Source organism: Drosophila albomicans, chromosome 3 (assembly GCF_009650485.2).
Source record: "Drosophila albomicans strain 15112-1751.03 chromosome 3, ASM965048v2, whole genome shotgun sequence".
Classification (NCBI taxonomy): Eukaryota; Metazoa; Arthropoda; class Insecta; order Diptera; family Drosophilidae; genus Drosophila; species Drosophila albomicans.
The window spans coordinates 8,107,444-8,126,822 of record NC_047629.2 but is presented as its reverse complement, the minus strand read 5'-3'; the positions used below and the strand labels follow the sequence as shown (position 1 = coordinate 8,126,822).

Below are 19,379 nucleotides of genomic sequence, written 5' to 3'. Positions count from 1 at the left end.
TATTTGAATAAACTTGAATATTAATGCTAAGCAAGACTATATACAAGTAAGTTCATAATACAGGTATTCATTATACCCGCTACCCATAGGGTAGAAGGGTATTTTAACTTTGTGCCGACAGGCGATCTACATAGCCATATCCATCTGTCCGTATGAAACTCTAAGAGATAGAGTAATAATTTTATTTAATTTTTAATTTTTTTCGACAGCATTTGTTGTTTGCACGCAGATCAAGATTGTTTCAAATTTTTACGACGCCCACTTCCGCCCTCGCAAATCAACAAAAATCGCATAACAAGCGTAATTTTAAAGCTAGAGTTTGGTATATACAATAATAACTATAGTTATTGTGATTCCTAAAAATTTGGTTGCTATCAGATAAAAATGGTCGAAGTTATTAAAGAAATATTTTTGTATGGGCAAAAACGCCTTCTTCCTAGAGGTCTTAGTTGCTTTGGTATACTGTGCCGTCTATGGTATATTTTGAATGCGATACTATATATGCGGTACGATATACCAAATATATACATTTTGTATATTTTTAGTGTTTGTAGCATTTTTGGTATATTTTGAGAATAATACCGCAATATTTTGCTACTATTCAAAATGGGTAGCGAATATCGCAAAGTCGAGCACACTCGACTGTAGCTTTCTTACTTGTTTTTATTCTCTTGAAGTAGATGTAAGCTAATTACTATAAACTGTAACCCACTTTGCTTTTTAACCATGTAAAAGCTGTTTTTATATTTTCTTGTCATCACAAAAAATGTATTTCTTAGGCGACAGAAATTTTATTTTTTATTTGCGTAGAGTTGAGAATAAACAATGATGAACAAAACAAATTGTGGACGTGAAAGAAGCGCTTCGTAAAAACTAAAACAAATTTACTTTTAACATAAAGATTTACTTTAATGTTCTTTATTTTTAAATTCTTTTCTATTACAATAAATTACTATGAACTTAAAGTTTTATTTTTCTACGTCTGTTCTCTTCAAAAGACTTCCTTTCTTGACATACCCACGCTGGACCCACAGGTAATTTTGAACAATCCTCGTCCACCATTATGCCGAATACAGAAGACAGCAAAGTCAGCAAGAAGAATATTCCAAACGATATCATTCTCATCTTTATTAAACAGCTTTCAAAAATGTATAGTACTCGTGACAGCAACTCTTCTATTTATGTGGGATTGTTATGTAATCTATAATAACACAATTCACTGTGTCCAATTGTATAATATTATACTGTCTAAAATATATTCGATGCATACTATCAAATGGAGGACCCTTAACTCTTATTGTGTCTGAGATCAATGCTTCCAATAAGGACTAAAGCAATTGTAGCTATCTAACCATAAAACTATATAAGTTCATAATACGGGTATTACTTTTAAATCTCTGGAACTATTACAAAGATGTAAGTGTAACTTCATTTTAAGTTAATTACTATAAACTTTAACTCATTTTGATTATTAACCATTTAAAAGCTGTTTTTACATTTTCTTGTCATCACATAAAATGTATTTCTTAAAGGACAGAATTTTTTTTTATTTGCAAAGAGTTGAGGGAAAACAATGATGAACAAAACAAATTGTGGCCTTCTTCTTTCTTCTTTCTATTTTTTTATACTACAATAAATTGCTAAGAACTTAAAGTTTTATTTCTCTAGGTCTGTTCTTTTCAAACCACTTCCTTTCTTCGCATACCCACGCTGGACCCGCAGGTAATTTTGAACAATCCTCTTCCACCATTATGGCGAATACAGAAGACAGCAAAGTCAGCAAGAAGCATATTCCAAACGATATCATTCTCATCTTTATTAAACAGCTTTCAAAAATGAATAGTACTCGTGAAAACAACTCTTCTATTTATATGGTTTTGTTATGTAATCTATAATAACACAATTCACTGTGTCCAATTATATTATACTGTTAATGGAAACTGAAAACATAGTGACGAGTATTAAACAATTCTGTACGACTCTAAAATATATTCGATGCATACTATCAAATGGAGGACCCTTAACTCTTATTGTGTCTGATATAAATGCTTTCAATAAGGACTAAAGCAAGTGTAGCTATCTAAGCATATAATTATGTATATAAGTTTATAACACAGGCATTACTTTTAATTCTCTTGAAGTATAAGTAGAGAACTAAGGGAGAACAGTAACAAAAATACAAAGACCCAGCAAACGAGTTAAAGAAATTGCTTAATATCCATTTCATTTCCATGATCTTATATAAAGTTGTTATGAAAATTGTTACGATGAAATACCAAATCGAAATGATTACTTTTAGTAATTAATACAGATAAAATGCCAATCAAAATGATTATTTTTAGTAAATTGAAAATCGGATTCTGTTACATGAAAAAATATAAAAAAAAACTATGATAGATTAATCAGTTCTATTAAAAAAAGAAAAGTAAATAATTTATTTTTATGAAATTTGGGATACTGATTAATTAATGGATCTTCAATTTGTAGTACTATAGTACATTTAAATTATCCAATTGTTGCGATACTAAAGTCGCACAGAACGAACTTCAAGTGTGACTTTTGTAGCACATTTGGTTTCATTGTAGCGAAAATATTAAAAAAATGCAAATTGTCACGCCAAAATATTTGATGGAAAAAGGCAAACCAAAAAAAAAACAACACGAAGCGGAAGAGGAATTCAAATAACGCGCAGCTCTCGAGTTGGTTGTCCAAATCAAAGGCGTCGACAATGGCAGCACCAACGACCACGTTAAGAGAGAAAGAGAGAGTGATAGAAGGAGAGGAGGGAGAGGGAACGGCCTTCCACGCGCGGCCATAACCATAAAAGCCACGTTGGCGACACATGGGACGTCCGAAAGGAATGTTTTGGCTGCCAAGAGGTTAAACTCCAGAGACCAACCACACCAACCAAAGCTGAAGCCGTAGTCGATGTCGATGCCCGCGTCTATTGTTTTAGCCCAAGTGGTGTTGTGAAATGTGGGAGTTGGGCGCAGTACTTAATAAGCCCAAGGGCATGCAGATGTTACGGTATAAATTTTAAATTTTCATTTTATTTGATACGACAAAATGGGGTGGCAAAAATCCTGGCCAAATTTGTGACTGCATGCTGGCAGTTATTTAATCAACTTGGCTAACTCAAAATGTTGTCATAAAGCAATTGTGAAGTATCTTTTTATGCTCCTCTCGAGGGAATCGATGGCAGATATCTAGGAATCGCAAACCCAAAACGAATTATGTACAAAAAATTAGAGTAGATAAAAATAAAGCCCTCAAAGTAAGAAATTGTCAATTAGTCAATTTCAAATTTCTTGCTGCACATTTTTAGCAGCCGACAAACGTATTATAATCGTAGCGATGACATTTTTGGGATAATAGCCGAGCTCCGCTTTTAGTTTTTAGACACAAGCACATGCAACAAACAAAAAAGGAGATATAAAATGGCACATAAATTAAATGAAATTTATTTCGAGAGAGTGCTAAATCCCTCGGAAAAACTTTTCAGCATGCCAGGCAGTTTAAATGCGATATATCAACTGAAGAGAGAACTGTATGTGTGCAGTTCTGCAGTCAGTGAGCTTTAATTGAAATTGCGTGGATGCAAGACTGATAGAGACAGAAAACAGAAGTGCAAAGGAGTGTGGGAAAGGGGAAGGGGAAGTGCAGCAGCAGCAAGTGGCGTGAGTTTGGCAGTGGCTGCCACATTTATTATAATCTGTTGCATTAATATTTGCCGACAATTTGTCGTCAGAGTTTGCCTGTTGTCTGTCGTCTGTTGTCTGTGCTGTGGCACTGTTCTTCTTCTCGTTGCTGTGTTGTCACCATAAAAATGCTATAATATGAAATGAAATTAAAAATGCCAACAGAAAAAGAGTTTGTGTGAGTGCACTGAGGAGACAGAGTCCAAGCTCCAATATTGCTGCTGTATCTGTTTGTACTTTGTTGTTGTCAACATTGCCATTTCGCAGAGGCCTTTTCTTTTCTTTTTATTTTTTATTGGCACGCATCGAAAATGTCTACACATTAATTTAGTGGGTTGAGTGACTCTGTGGCAGAGTCATGTGGGTTATATGGATGTCAACTTACAGCACAACAAAATCAACACAACTGCAACTGCAACTGCAACTCGACTAGCTTCTCCAGTTGCAACTGCAACTGCAAATGCAACTACAAATGCAAATGCATTTGGTAAAGTTGAGAGTTAAAGTGGTATCCCAAGCGGAAATTTGTAATGGCCACAATGGCCTAAGTGCACATCAGCAACAGAGCAGAGCAGAGTCAGGGCCAGCCAGCCAGCCAGCAGTACAACATGGGCCACTAATTGCATTTGGTGTTTTTGGCAGAGGCTTTTACGCATTTTGTGGCGCGTTGACCAGCACCTGTCATTAGGCGCAGTCAGCCAAAAACGTTTACAGCCAAACAGTCAAACCAATAATATTGCAATCAACGGCAACAGCAACAGCAACACCAACATCAATGCCAAATGGCAATGGGCATCAGGAATTGTTGTTGGCTGAACGAATCTATTGCATCCATGGATTCGAAAGTTGTACGCGTAGAGTACTCACCACATTCACTGCCCTCATCAGAGCCATCCGTGCAGTCTGGCTTGGAATCGCATTTCCAGCGCATTGGTATGCAGAAGCCATCGTTGCATGTGAAATACGAGGCTGGACAGGGACCTGAAATTGAGCAGAAGATAAAAACACATTTACTTGTATGTTGTACAATAATAGCTCGAAAAGTTGCTCAACAAAAAAAGCGAAATATCTTCATTCATTCATTTTTTTATGCAAATATTTAATGGCTTGTAAGCAGAATCATGTAAAATTAATCAAATGTGTAAAATTGTTCATACATGCAGAGACTAATGTGGCAGAAACAACCAATATGTTTTGCCCCTTTATCGTTTTGTTATGAAACTGAAAGTAATATTGATTTCATTTAAAGTACAAGCCATCAAAACACGGGTCTTTCAAAAACTAACAGAGAAACTTATTAAATTAGGTTTTAAATATATTTGACGACTGAAGTACAATTTTAAATATAGTTTAGCAGCTTGAAAAATTGATTGTTTATTTTAGTTCCGTTTCATTTAATTACAATCACAATAGCAAGGAATAATACAAACTATCCATTGTATCCATTGTATCCATTGTATCCACTATTCTGTCGCCGAGCAAGCTCTTGATAACAATAATACACTTCTTGCCCTGTCAACTGTGAACAATCCTGGCTCCATACAGAAGACAGCAAAGTCAGCAAGAAGAATATTCCAAACGATATCATTCTCTTCTTTATTAAACAGCTTTAAACAATGAATGGTATTCGTCAAAACAACTCTTCTATTTATATGGTTTTGTTATGTAATCTATAATAACACAATTCACTGTGTCCAATTATATTATACTGTTAACTGAAACTGAAAACGTAGTGACGAGTATTTAATAATTCTGTACGACTCTGAAATATAATATATGCAATGCATACTATCAAATGGAGGACCCTTAACTCTTATTGTGTCTGAGATCAATGCTTCCAATAAGGACTAAAGCAAGTGTAGCTATCTAAGCAAGACTATATAAATTCATAATACGGGCATTATTTTTAAATCTCTGGAACTATTACAAAGATGTAAGTGTAACTTCATATTAAGTTAATCCCTATTGCCTGTAACCCATTTTGCACGATGACCATTTATATATTCTTGGCATCATATAAACTCTTATTCTTAGAGAACAGAAATGTTGCTTTTATAAAGACATTATTAAAATTATATTTCAATAAAAATACAATGAAGATATACTATAATTTTCTTTCCTTTTATCACACTTATTCTAGTTAAAGAATATTACAACAAATTGCTAAGATCTCAGGAATCGAATATCTTTTTGGCTATTCGATTTGCTATATAGGTGTTCTTCGCATATCCGCTGTGAACCAATTGGCAATTTTGAACAGTCCTCGGGCCACAGTTTGCTCCACGCAGAAGACAGTAAAGCCAGTAATACAAATATTCCAAATATCATTCTCTCGAAAATATGTACATCAGGTACTCGTTAAAAGAATTGTTCTTTTTATAGGATCTGCTTATGAAACCTATGAAAATCCAATTCACTGTGTCAAATTATATTACTGAAAATATAACGAATGGTATTTGTAAATTATTTACAACTCTGGAATGTATTCAGTAGATACTATGAAATGAAGAGCTACAACTCTTATGTCTGAGATCAATGCTTTTAATAGGAATCGAATATTGTACTAATTGCAACAAATAAACTTTATTTCTTACATGTCTAACATTTTTCTTTTACAGCGAAAATATAAAAACTACACTTCGTCTAGCTTAATACGGACTCGTTTAGTACAAACTCGGTCTTACACAATTACAAAATGACTTCCTTCTCCATTTTAAGACGCTGAAAAGATGTTGAAACGAATGAATTATAAATGCCACCAAATGCATTTCAAATTTGATATAAATATAAACAAATAATTTTCTTACTTTTTAATTTGTTTAATTAATTAATTAATTATATAAAGCATTTTTTTTTTAATTTATTAATAACTTTTAATTTTCAGAAAATGAATGATTCATGTATATTTAAGGCATGCGCAGATAAATGTTTGGTATCTTCGGCGGATTCTGCTGTTCCCAACATATAAAATCTCTACCCGGTGGTAGTTTTGAACAGTCCTCGGGCATCATTATGCCGAATACAGAAGACAGCAAAGTCAGCAAGAAGAATATTCCAAACGACATCAATCTCTCCTTTGTTGAACAGCATTCAAAAAACATCAGCGGCTCGATAAAACAACTCTCCTTTTTATATGACCTTCTTATGTAATCTATGAAAATGCAATTCACTGTGTCAAATTATATTACTGAACATATAGCGAGGACTATTTTTAAATTAGTTACAACTCTGCAATGTAGAACTAGACTTTAATTAAAACTCCAAAGCTCCAATAATAATAAACTAAACTACAATTAATCGATAGTAACTGGTCTTCTGTTCTTTTCCCACATTCTCCGTTCTCCCTCTACCCATTCACGAGCCGAGATCCTGGGATACAGGCCACATACAGAAGACAGCAAAGTCAGCAAGAAAAATATTCCAAACGATATCATCTTTATTTAACAATGTTCAAAATACACTAGGGACTCGATAAATTTCTTCTTTTTATATGATCTTCTTATGTAATCTATGAAAATGCAATTCACTGTGTCAAATTATATTACTGAAAATAAAGCGAGGACTATTTCAAAATTAGTTACAACTCTGCAATGTAGAATTAGATTTTAATAGAAATTCCAAACCTCCAATAATAATAAACTAAACTAATGCCTTTTCAGAGAAAAAAGGGAAAACAATCATATAAAAATACAAATGCAATAAATAATCCCGCATAGTTTTGAATATTTAGCATTCAAGTGAAATAAATGCCCTTAAAATCTAATTTGAATTAACAAAAATTTATTGGAAAGGAATCAATCAATTAGTCCATTAAGACTGTGCTTTGATAGATGCACTGCGTATAAACAAAAACAGATTCACTTTTATAAACAAGGTTTTTTATAATTTCCTTTTTTATTCACAATCATAATAGCTAAAAAATATTACAATTAATCGATAGTAACTGGTCTTCTGTTCTTTTCCCACATTCTCCGTTCTGCTTCTATCCATTTATTCCCGGGATACAGGCCACATACAGAAGAAAGCACAATCAGCAAGAAAAATATTCCAAACAATATCATTCTCTCCTTTATTGAACAGTATTCAAAATACACCAGGGACTCGATAAATTTCTTCTTTTTATATGATCTTCTTATGTAATCTATGAAAATCTAATTCACTGTGTCAAATTTCATTATTTCATGAATACTGTAGTAATTTAATCATTTAAAATTTCAGATTTTCTGGCCCAGACATAAACTTTATTTCTTACATTGGTAAAATTTTTCTATTTACGAAGAATATATGAAAACTATATTCTAATAGAAACGCCAAAGCTTCAATTAAAATAATTGTAATAATGTGTTTGCAGAGAAAACAGTGTTAAAAATACAAATGCAATAATTAAGCCCGTATATTTTTGTACATTTAGCATGCAAGTGAAATAAATCACCATAAAGTTTAAATTGGATATGGCATTAACTAAAATTATTAGCTCAGATAGCAATTCATCGGTCAGGCGAAAAAGTTTTTTGTATATGGACAGACAACTAGTTGTTATTAGTTATGACACCGATAAATTTTATTAAAGTCTTCACAACCTCGATTGATTTATTTGCCATATACTTACATACATAATTTCTTTAAACAAGTAGCGAAGTTGAGTCTTCTGTTCTTGCTATTTGTTGGCTTCTCCTTATATTTTTTACTTCCTATTTGCTATTTTCTATATTCTATTTGCTATCTTTCTAAAAAAGTTGTTTGGTTGAATCTTTCCCGTATTATCGTTAAATATATCGAATGAATTGAGTATATGATACATCTTCTGTCAAATATCTGGTAAAAGTTGCTGCCAAAGCAGTACTAAATTTGTGAAGAACTAAAATTTAATTTATGAATTAAAAGAGAATGCTTATTGAACTAGTGAAACATAGATTTAATCGAATAATAATACGAATCTTGAAAATGAGCATGAATAAGAAAATGGCAAGAAGGAAGCACTTGATATTTGTGCATGGTATCGTTAATATTTATCGCCTAACGCATTCGTGCTTGTTATTTTATGAATAAATGCGAGCTGTGGCAAATGGTGAGGTGTGGGTGTAGTCGTGAATGTGTATTTATGGCCACGCGGGTGTTAGATACAAATGTATCTATAACTACTACCCAAAACAAATATCATGTTTATGCAGTTTGTAGCCAGTTGTTGCCCAGTAGCTGTCGCCTTTTGTACGTGCCCACAATTAAAATTAACATAAAGAGCGAAGTGGCAACAACAACAAAAATAGCTGTAGAAAAGTTTCTCAGACTTTGTTGTATTTGTATTTGTTGTTGTTGTTTGATTGTGGCAGCAACTGGCGGCGATGCTGCCAACGTTCGTGTACGTGACTTTGGGCCATTGCATCATTAGTTTAGCTTCTTTCTGGCCTGTCGTGGTCTCGTCCCAACCCCGCCGACACCTCAGCGCGCCTCCCAGTCTGATAAACAATAAAAACTAATTTAAATTTGCTTAACGCATAAATAAAAGGTGTCAAAATGTTGCGGTCTCCTGATAACTTTCTATACTGTGACAATTGGGTCTACTTTTGTTTCGATCGGTGGTCAAACAAACAAACAAACAAACAAAGTGTTGACACAGCCGCCTGCAGATAGAACGAAAGAAGTTCTATAAAAACTCGATGAGCCAGCAATAAGAGCAACATATAGATTCCGACATGTCATTCAAGAGTCTCACACTATGCACTCTACTGGTGCTGATCGGCATTAGTGTCACTTTGGCAAAAGATCCCGAGACATTTCAACCTCGTCCTCTTCAGCAACTGAGGCAAACCAAAGATATCCGCTTCGAAAGTCTGTATAGTCAGGATGATGAGGATAACGATGATATTCTCGATGATCTGGAAGCTCTGGAGGAAGAAGAAGAGTTGGCGAGCCTTAAGGACATCGACAAAAACATCGATGGTGCCAGCGCTGATGAGCTCAACAAGCTATTGAAAGAACTGGAAGAATTGGAAGCCCAAGAAGCAGGTTCGGCACGCGCAAATCAGGGCGGACGCCCCAGACGTCGTAACCGCAATGGCAATAGACGATGCGGCAATAGACGGGCCAACAGACGCCGCGGCAATAGGCGCAATCGTAACGGCAACAGGCGCAATCGCAATGGCAATGGCAAGAGAAGCAGAATCGGCGTCAAGCGAACGACAAAAGCATAAGATCTCTGCTTGTTAATGGCAATGTGCCTCACAAACAGTTCATTTTCTCATAGATATTATGCTAAGAATGTATTGTCAGTCAAGAAATTGAAACAAAAGATACCCATAATAAAGAGACAAACCTTTTAATTAAAACAAATTCCACTTCAACGAAGTCTACGTTAATCCTCTAGCAGTCTTGATTGTATAAACTTTATCGAAAGACAACCAAAATATTCACAAGCATTTTATTTATTTTTGTACAATACTAGTAACAATTATTTGTTAATTTAAGACTGCAATTAAAAAACAAATTAAAATAGATCCCAAAGCCACTCTTAAGGAGTGAGCTATATTAATTCATTATGAATCAATGAAAGATTAATTCCGACATTTCACTTAATTGCTAAAAAGAATGTTAAAAGAAAAATAAAAGTTATTATAAACGTAAAAACTGATATTGGACTTTAAATTGTGTAATTTTTGTGAATAAACATCCAAAGTAAAATTTTAGTTCTGTTAAAGTTTATATCACAAGTTTCTTTGTGATATTGTAGACTAACAAAAATTTTAATACAAACAAAATTCTAGACGGAAATTATGAAATTACGCAGACGATAGGTTTCCAAAAGGTTCTTTTGAAAATGACAAACATTATGATTGATTTATTCTTCAAAGAACAAAACCAATTTTCTCAGTTTCTACGTTGAATTTTCATGCATATCGATTGTCTTTTCACAAGTGTGCTGTAAAATTTACTTTTCATATGTGAGGTTAGTCATATATACATATGTATGAACATATATACACTAAAAGACTTTAGGTGTTTCATAATTTCTTTGAAATATTGCCGAGTGCATCCAATTATCGTACGCACTGAGAATTCACAATATTTGTAGCACACTTTTTGGCGCAATAGTTTGTTATGCCGGGCGCATAGGTGGCGCTGCTATTCTCATTGTTGTTAACGTATCCGTTAAGCTTTATAGATGCATTTTTGCTATTACCTTGTTGGCGTGTGTGTGCGTTTCTGTGTGAATGGGGTTGTTGGCGGCAGGTAACAATAAACGAAACAGCAAAAATATAAAAAATAGCATCATAAATTTTGCGCTTTTGTGCGCAGTGCGTTTTATTCTTAATGTTGTTGTTTTTCACCGTACTTATATCAGCGCTTTCAATAATTTATGAGTACTGCAATTGCATTCATGTGTGCACATTCAACGACTTGGCGGCATTGGAAATTAGTTTTATGCCGTTTTGATTTAGTTTCTACAGCTTGAATCCACGTCTCGTGACTGCAACCATCTGGACGGTCGTTAGCCAAAGAGTCAACCTGTCTGGAATATTAACAAACATTTGTCCACTTTAAACAGTTGCTGGTAATCGCAAAGTTATGCCTCTGGAATTCAATGCAATTCGGTGCAATCGTAGAACCAAATGTGGGCTTTGTGCTCTGAATACTTAAACTTCGCCATGTCCCTGAATTGCATTTCATTTTATTTTACTTTCGGCACATCTTCTATAATGGTTAGCAATTGAGTTCGTTTACCTGACTGGTGTGGTTTCCTCTTTAAATTACACAAAAATATTATTGCCAAATCTAGTTCTGAATATAATAATAATAAAATCAATAATATTAATATTTCGTGGGCAATTTCATTCTTTATTAAAAAGTATACTATTACTTAATTAAAATATTATATATATTTATTACACTTTTAATTTAATTTCATACTCAAATAAATAATCCCATAATACAACAGAATATCTTCATTCATTTTACTCTGAAATCAGTACAAAAATAGTTGACAAACTCTTCAACTCTTGGAGTTTTCGCTGCAAATTTGATTTGCGGAACACGTTTGCGTGTTGTTCCTATTTACCTTCAACCTGTAGCCAATTTTCAACTCTCTTCTGACTGTCGTTTGGTCAGCGATGTGGGTGGTGAGTTAGCTCACCTTTTTTGTGTCTCCGGTGTGTGCGGCATGTTGCAAGCAGTGTCGTCCGCAATGTCCGCTTGCCACTGACATTTGCCAAATCAAATAGAAATTTTAATTGACTCTTGGCTGCTGCTACGTGCCATTTGTGTGTGTTTGCTCGCAATTTTAATTTGATACGCTTTTGCTGTTGCCGGCTGTCACATTGTCGCCAAGTGTTTTCTCCTATGCGACATCCTATTACTTGTTAGTTTCGCTGTCCTTTACTGTCTGTCTGTCTATCTCTCGTTATGTTTTTTGTCTCATTCTTTTGGTTGTTCGTTGCAAAGAGTTTGAGTTTTGCGGTGGCACACGGTTTTGATGTAACTTTAGCGTCGCGAGGCACGAGGCAAGCAAAGTCTTGCCTAAGCTGCGCTACGCTTGTTTTTCCATCCACACCCGACACCGAAAGCGGGTTAAGCGCCTTTGGGCACGACTCCGAGAGTCGCGCATTTGCATCTGCTTCGTTCCCGTTGCCACAGTTTGTTGCAAATTATGTGGGCACACGGAAGCTGACAGTGTCAGGCGCCCAGCAACAGAACAACAACGAGAACGAGAACGAGAACTCGAACCAGAAACCGATTCAGTAACGTTAACAGAATCAGAATCAGAGCAGAGTCGGTTTCGGGTCGACACTGTTTGTTGTTTGTCAACAACTTGGCACGTTTTTTGGGTCAAAAAGATGCGACAATGTATGGAGACTCCCTTTTCCCCTCTCTCTCTCTCTCTCGCCCTCTTTTATTGTCGCCCTGTGCAGTTTTTAACACAGTTTTTCACTTAATTAGCGCGCTGAGTGACGCGTTGACAGTTAATGCAACGTGCAAAACGCTGCTGCATATGCAACATTTTTCACACACTCACTCACTTGCTGACTGCGATTTTCATGAACGAAACTTTTTTGTATTATCACTATGTGAAATTTGTAGAAAAAGCGAACAAGATACGCTTTAAATATTTGAGATATGTTCGCATTTTACATCTTTCAATTTAATCGTACCATTTTAATGGGCAGCCAAGTGTGTTGCATGCAACAGTTCTCTGTTGCCATCGCTATCGCATTGAACGGCGCGCAAATTTGGAGCATGTGTGTGTGTATGATGTGTGTGTACTTTAATGATTCAGTGCTCGACAATTCGCACACCATTTTCAACAACAGCAGCAGGAGCAGCAGCTTTCACGTCGCAATTTTATGAGCCGCTTTTAATGAGCACCGTTAAAATCGAAACGATAAAAGTCGAAAAGGAATGTTTATATGGCAAGTGTGGTGCACTGGAAATGATAGCCAAAACCAACGACAGCAGCAGCAGCAGCAGCAGCAGCAACCAACATCCTGGTCTGGTATTTTTGCCTGCAACGCAAGCACACATGCCAAATTCTCCGGTTGAAATTCATTTCATTGCATTCTCCTGTCAACAGCAGCAGCAACAACTGCTGTATAATCGTAGTATGAACCAACAAAAAGCAAAAGCCCATACCTTGAAAAGGTGACCAAAAATTGTGCTTCCGACAATACACAACATGCAAGGCGGTTCTCTCTCTCTCGATTATTACAAACATTCGTTGCAAATGATTTGAAATGGATTTCAACTGCAAGTGCTTTAAATAAATAAATACAAAATCGATGTAAAATACGCCGCATATTCCCCAACAGTCTTTAAGTTAGGGTATTGCTTTAACCGCGTGTACAAATATGGCAGCTTCCGGTGGCGTTTCAACTTCCTTGTGCTATGGCTACAATTTCCACTTACATTGATGGTGACCATTTTCCTTCACTTCCTCACTGTCTCTCTCTCTCTCTCTCGCGTCTCTGTTTCGCGTTCTTTCGATACTCCATAGTGCCTTCGGTGGCACTCTATGTATGTAATTTAATGCAGTGATGTGCGCATAATGAGCGTGATTGACATAAATGTACTTTAAATGCACACGGGACGGAACGAAACGGGACGAAACGAGACGCAGCATTTTCTCTGACTGACAGCTATCCAGGCAGAAATGTATGCTATAGTATACTAGCATTCAGACAGATGCCAAGTCTGGGGGATTGCCGCAAACGAATTCAGAAGCCGGCAAAAAGGATGCGGATCCCAGAGAGGAAGAGCCACAGTTGTATCCGGCATTTGCCAGTTTTGCTAGCACTCGGCTCGGTTTGTTGTTTGACCGTATGTTTTGTGCACTTTAATCGAGTTTATTATGTGCTTTTACAATAACTCCAGCCGGTTCTGGGCTGCTAGCCAGCTTACTCGCAAAAACAAAAACATCGCAACCAAACTCTCTTTAAAAACTCTCGCCACAAAAGTTGCAACGCTTTTTGTTTATTAATTTTAATTGTTTTAATACAAAACAATCTGCAGCAAACCGGCAACATCAAAAATTCAAAAACAAAAAAATTAAAATGAAAATAAAAATACAAAAGCTGAGCTACAAAACCAGCAGAAACAAAGTTGTTAAATGTTTTTCTGAAGCATTATTTGCAGTTTTTATAAGAGCTCTAAAATGAAGAGGTATGCGAATGAATGAAATATATGTATGGTTTGTGTTGGCCAGTTTATACATTTTTCATGGAGATTTGCGAGCTACGAAAGCTGTTGACCACAGCCGAAAACCAAATAAATTTCCCATGTGTTGAGTGAAGTTTTACATTTTTAAAATCTCATGCAAAATTTTAGCTATAATTGATGTCTAGGAACATCACTTTTTCAGCTAGACTATTTGATAAGTGAAAAATCTATTAGGTATAGAAGTCAGAGAATTTTCAACAGCTGAAACAATATCTTGATTCATTTAAAATATGCAATAGTAAAGAAATATAATAAACACGTAAGACAGTTTCAGTCGATTTTGCTCGACTATGAGATACTCGACTATGAGATATTCATCTTCAATAAAAGCAAGACAGCGAGGTATTGTTTTGAAAATATACCAAATTTATATACCCAAAAGTATTAAAATTTACCGAAGGTACTTAGTATATTGATACCCATTTCCAAAACAAGCACAACAATCAGGTATTATTTAAAAATATGCCGAATACTAAAAAATACTACAATTTACCAAAAACTAAATTTGGTATATGTTCAGATATGTTACGCTTAACGTAACGTAAAAAATATATCAAAGATATCGCCATATAAAACTATTTCTTCGACACTCTACGATTTTGATCAATCAAATGATGCAACCAATCAGACTATCATAAAGACTATAGTTATGATTGTATGTAATCATAATCGTAACTCTAGCTTCAAAATTACGCTTGTTTGTCTTTCTTTTCGATTTGAGGCCCGATCTTCTATTTAATGTTTGTTTTAAGAAAGTACTTGTGTATTTCTGCAAAAATGCAACGAGAAAATATTCATAAAAGAAACCACACAACATGATTTCAAGTCTGGATTTTCATACTTTATTACATAATTCCCATTTGCATGACGCCATATTTGTCACACGCGTAAAGCGCAAATCTGAATGATTGTTTTATAGCTTAAGAATTGGCTATGATAGTTATTACCCAATATGAAAATACTATACTAGGGTTTACTATATTTTTATGTTATTTTGCAAAAACTTTTCGCAGTCATTCTCACACATACACACATACACACACCCACACACGCACACACTTGAGGTCCTCGAAATTGAGATGTTGTTTTGCGCCTTGGATGGGCCATAAAAAGTTGCAGCATCATCAGTGTTTGTTGTTGTTCCTGTTTTTGCTTTTCTTTTTCTTTTTTGTTGGCTCCATGTTTGGCCCAGTGCAAAAAGTTTTTCTATGCATTTTGCTGGCAACTTTATGGCAAATATTTAAGTGCGTTGCCGGAGAGTTTTTGCTTGGTTTTTGTTTGGCAAATACGAAAAGTTGCATTAATGACACGCCACGACGATGCTCCAACACCTTTTTCGGTCTAGGCTACTTAAACTTTCTGTGCTCGTCCAAGAAATATAAAATTTTAATAATCCTAATCGTGTCGAAAGTAGAAGGCACTGCTGACAACCGACAATTGCCGTAGAACTATCTTGGCAACCAGGACATCGGGCATCGTATTGTTGTAAAAGCTGATGAAGCTGATAGTGTTGTTGTTGCCACTTGCAGCTTGCTACTTGCCACTTGACACAGTCGACATTGGAGGCCGGAAGATGATTCCACACTGACACACACAGCTGCTGATGCCGCTTCAATAGCCAGGCCAAGAAACCATAAAAGGCCGTCGGGGCATGCAACTTTAATCTGCATACACATATAGTCGCATATAAACAGGGGTGGGTGGGAACGAGGGAAAGGAGGAATGAATCTACTAGTTGTGTACGATGTAGTTGCAGCAGTAGGCAGAAAAAAACTTTTATTCACAGCATAATTTTGCCGTCTGCAAACTTTAGCCTTCGTTTGCCGTCGGTTGTTGCTGAGTTTTGGTTTGAGTTTTGCCTGTCAATAACTTAAAGCACTTGCAACATGGCAACAGAACAGTGCGAGAACGAAAGAGAGACAGAGAGAGAGAGAGAGAGAGAGAGAGAGAGAGAGAGAGAGAGCGTGCTGGCCCTGGGGTATCCTGTGAAAATTTCCTTCATAAATGTTTATAAATACAATTTTTAGCCAGTTATCGTTGTTGGTGCTGCTGCTGCTGCTGTTGCAGCTGCATTTGCGGCAAGTTTGACGTTCTACGAGGGTGGCCCAACAAATATTTCAAACTTCAACTAGTTTATGATTACTTGTGGTTTGCCGTAAACCTTTTGAGCCAACCTCGATGTATTTTTTGTTGTGCCTTATCCCAACACGCTTCGGTCTCATCAATCTTTCTGAGCTGACAATTTTTGTGGCTGTTGCTGCCAGATGACTGCGCCCAAACACAAGCAACACAAGGCTTAAATGCTTTTTGCATTGATTTCCACAACAAGAACAACAACGTCGACGACGACAATAGTGGGACAGCAGCTAACGTTGATATCTAAGCAGCAAATTCATTTCGCTTGCATTTGTTTCACCGAGAGTCTGCGAGTTGAACGGGGAGGCGGAGTTGGGCGTGTGGGCGTGGCATGTAGTGTGTGTGTTATTGTCATGTAGTACAATGCATTTTGCGGCAATGCAAAAAAATCAATCGATGATTTTCAGTCAATAGCTTGTCTTAGTTTTTGTTTTTGCACAACAACTACTCGTGACATGCTCAATAAATATCTCATGCAAACAACATATGTCACATGTTAAGGATGTTTGCATCGCTGTTTGGAGAGTTAGGGAGTAAGAGAGGAAGATGATGTCGTTTTTAAGTGAAGGAAGCTCTTCATTGGCTTGTTTTGTTAGCACATCAGGTAAGTTTGTGTTTGTGGTTAACCAGTGCGTATACACAATGTGTTGTCACAGCTGCTGTTGTCACACGTACGCCATGTTATACAACTTACTATAGTGCTTGTACATGTGTACTTGTGTATATTAAGTATACGCCGCATTCCCACTCACTCACTCACTGTAAGCTGTCAATTGAAGCAGTTCACAGCTTAACACAGACAAGCAGACAGCTGTTGCTGTTGCTGTTGCAGCTTCTCATCACTGCTATCACATCTTTGCCATCTTTCACAATTCATTTCCTACCAAAAGCTAACTGTTTTATATGCGCAAAAATAATCCCGTTTGAAGCAGCCAACCAACTCAGCTCATTGTTGTTCTGACTTGACTTGACTTTGACTTCAGCTTCAGCTTCGGCTTAATGCTGTCATCAACCCCCAACAAAGAGCAAACCCCCGAAAATCCGAGTATCTCATAATTCTTGTGGGCCTTTAAGTGGCTTAAATGCCATGGCGCATATCTGGCGCAACTCTTTAGCACACTTAAATGGATTTGCATGTCGCCCCTTCGCCTCTTTGATCGACTTCTGAAATTGTCTCGTCAATCGCCACGACTTCCAGAGATTGTACATTCATCTCTATCTCTCTCGCTATAGCATACTTTTGTGCGCTACAAAAATGCCTCGAATTATTGAGTTTACTGCGGGGGCGAGAGCGGAGGAATAGAAAAAGAAAACGTAAAGAAATCATGTAGGGAGAAAGAGTAAAACGCTAGAAGAGAGAACTGAAAAAACTTTGGACTCTCGAACGCATATTTTAAGTGCCAAGTTTTGAATTGTGGGCGTCGAGTGTGCAAAAATGTAAGGAAATTGTTGCAGCTACTGCTATTTGCCATTTGCTATTTTCCTGCAGCCACTTCAAGCAATAAAACGAGCCAGGAGTCCGCAGCCAGCACTCCGGACACCACTAGACACCAGAGACAAACAGACAGAGAGAGGAGCAGCAGTCGGCAGTCGGCAGGCGGCAAACGGCAGCAACAGCGTACCAAGTAAATAAAAAATTATTGCAAAACTTTGTGCAATAAACGAAAAAGTAAGACATTCTCCAGAGTTTGGCCTGGCGTCGATGTCGACGTCGACGGCGGTGGCGAAGCATGAAAAACGCAGTAAAATAGTTACAGCCAACGCGCCAACAAAAACATTATGATCTTATGAGAGTCTTACAGAAATACACAGCTAGTTGGTTTCTACGAGTACAGTGCTTTCTAGTTGCTTCTTCATACATTGTTATGTAATCAACGCAGGTACAAGAGTTGTAGTTGTCGTTGTTGTTGTTGTGGAGTGCCAACAACAACCAGGCGAACGCAGGCAGAACGTCAATAAGCCGCCATTTGGATTTAAGGCGCAGTTAAGCGGCCTTCGTTCAGTGTGTGTGACCCAAACACACAGCAGCCCATAAGTTCAACTGCCAACAGACAACACTTCCGTTTCCGTTTCTCTTTTACGCACACACACACACACACAGTCACTACGAAGCAGCGGAGTAGGCACGTGACAACAATGCCGAGCGACAATGGCACTAAACATCGTTGCTGACTGACTCGGCCAAATTGCGAACCGAGTCCTGAATATTTATAGAGTCAGGTTCTGAAAATAAACTATTTGTATAAGATATTTTCATTACGCATGCGAGAAAGCATGAAAACAAGATACGTAATTTACAATGTTTACTCCGAAATAATGTATGTTGATCATCATATTTAAGAAAATGAACGAACGGAATGAGTTCACATTTATAGATCTGTTGCTGCAATAAGGCTGCACGATTTTTTAGAGCACTAAAACACACGAATTCCTCTTTTATTTTTAGACTAAATTCCGTTTTAGTTTAAAAAATTTCGTGTTTTTAGGCTGCCTTTTTATTGTACAGTGACTTTTAATTTTTAATATAAAATAAAGAAATAATTCTATTAACGATGTTATTCTACATTTAACATTTTAAACTTTGATTAGATATTTTTGAAATTATTAAAAAAATGTTGGTCGCAAAAATATCTTCTTGTTTATTTTTGTTTTTTAGTTCGTTCTTGATTACATGTTCCCTTTATTGATTAGTCGTTCTTTTCTAGTTAATTGTCTTTCACTATTGTCCAGCTTTTGGATTGACTTGGCAAATCTTATGTTACTTGTGTGTATTTAAGCCTTAAAATTGGAATAAATTAAATTAACTTGATTTTTTTTTTTTTGCTTTTCCAAATTTTAGTA

The 19,379-nt window shown here is 36.3% G+C and overlaps 1 protein-coding gene and 1 long non-coding RNA gene across 3 annotated transcripts in view; both read right to left on the bottom strand.

Annotated features, from left to right (window-relative positions):
* LOC117570233 (low-density lipoprotein receptor-related protein 1) overlaps positions 1-19,379 on the bottom strand; it is an 81,529-nt gene that overhangs the window by 22,139 nt on the left and 40,011 nt on the right. The window contains exon 2 of the mRNA XM_034251737.2: positions 4,566-4,679. Within this exon, the coding sequence (XP_034107628.1) occupies positions 4,566-4,679 (114 nt within the window). The remainder of the gene's footprint in view (positions 1-4,565; positions 4,680-19,379) is intronic.
* Positions 7,570-8,355, bottom strand: LOC117570237 (uncharacterized). Of its 2 annotated transcripts, none has more exons than XR_004572333.2 (2): positions 8,308-8,355; positions 7,570-7,839 (listed from the first exon to the last, which is right to left on the bottom strand). It is a non-coding gene; the product is annotated as an uncharacterized LOC117570237 (long non-coding RNA). The 2 variants fall into 2 exon arrangements; XR_004572334.2 differs by lacking the exon at positions 8,308-8,355 and adding an exon at positions 7,951-8,032.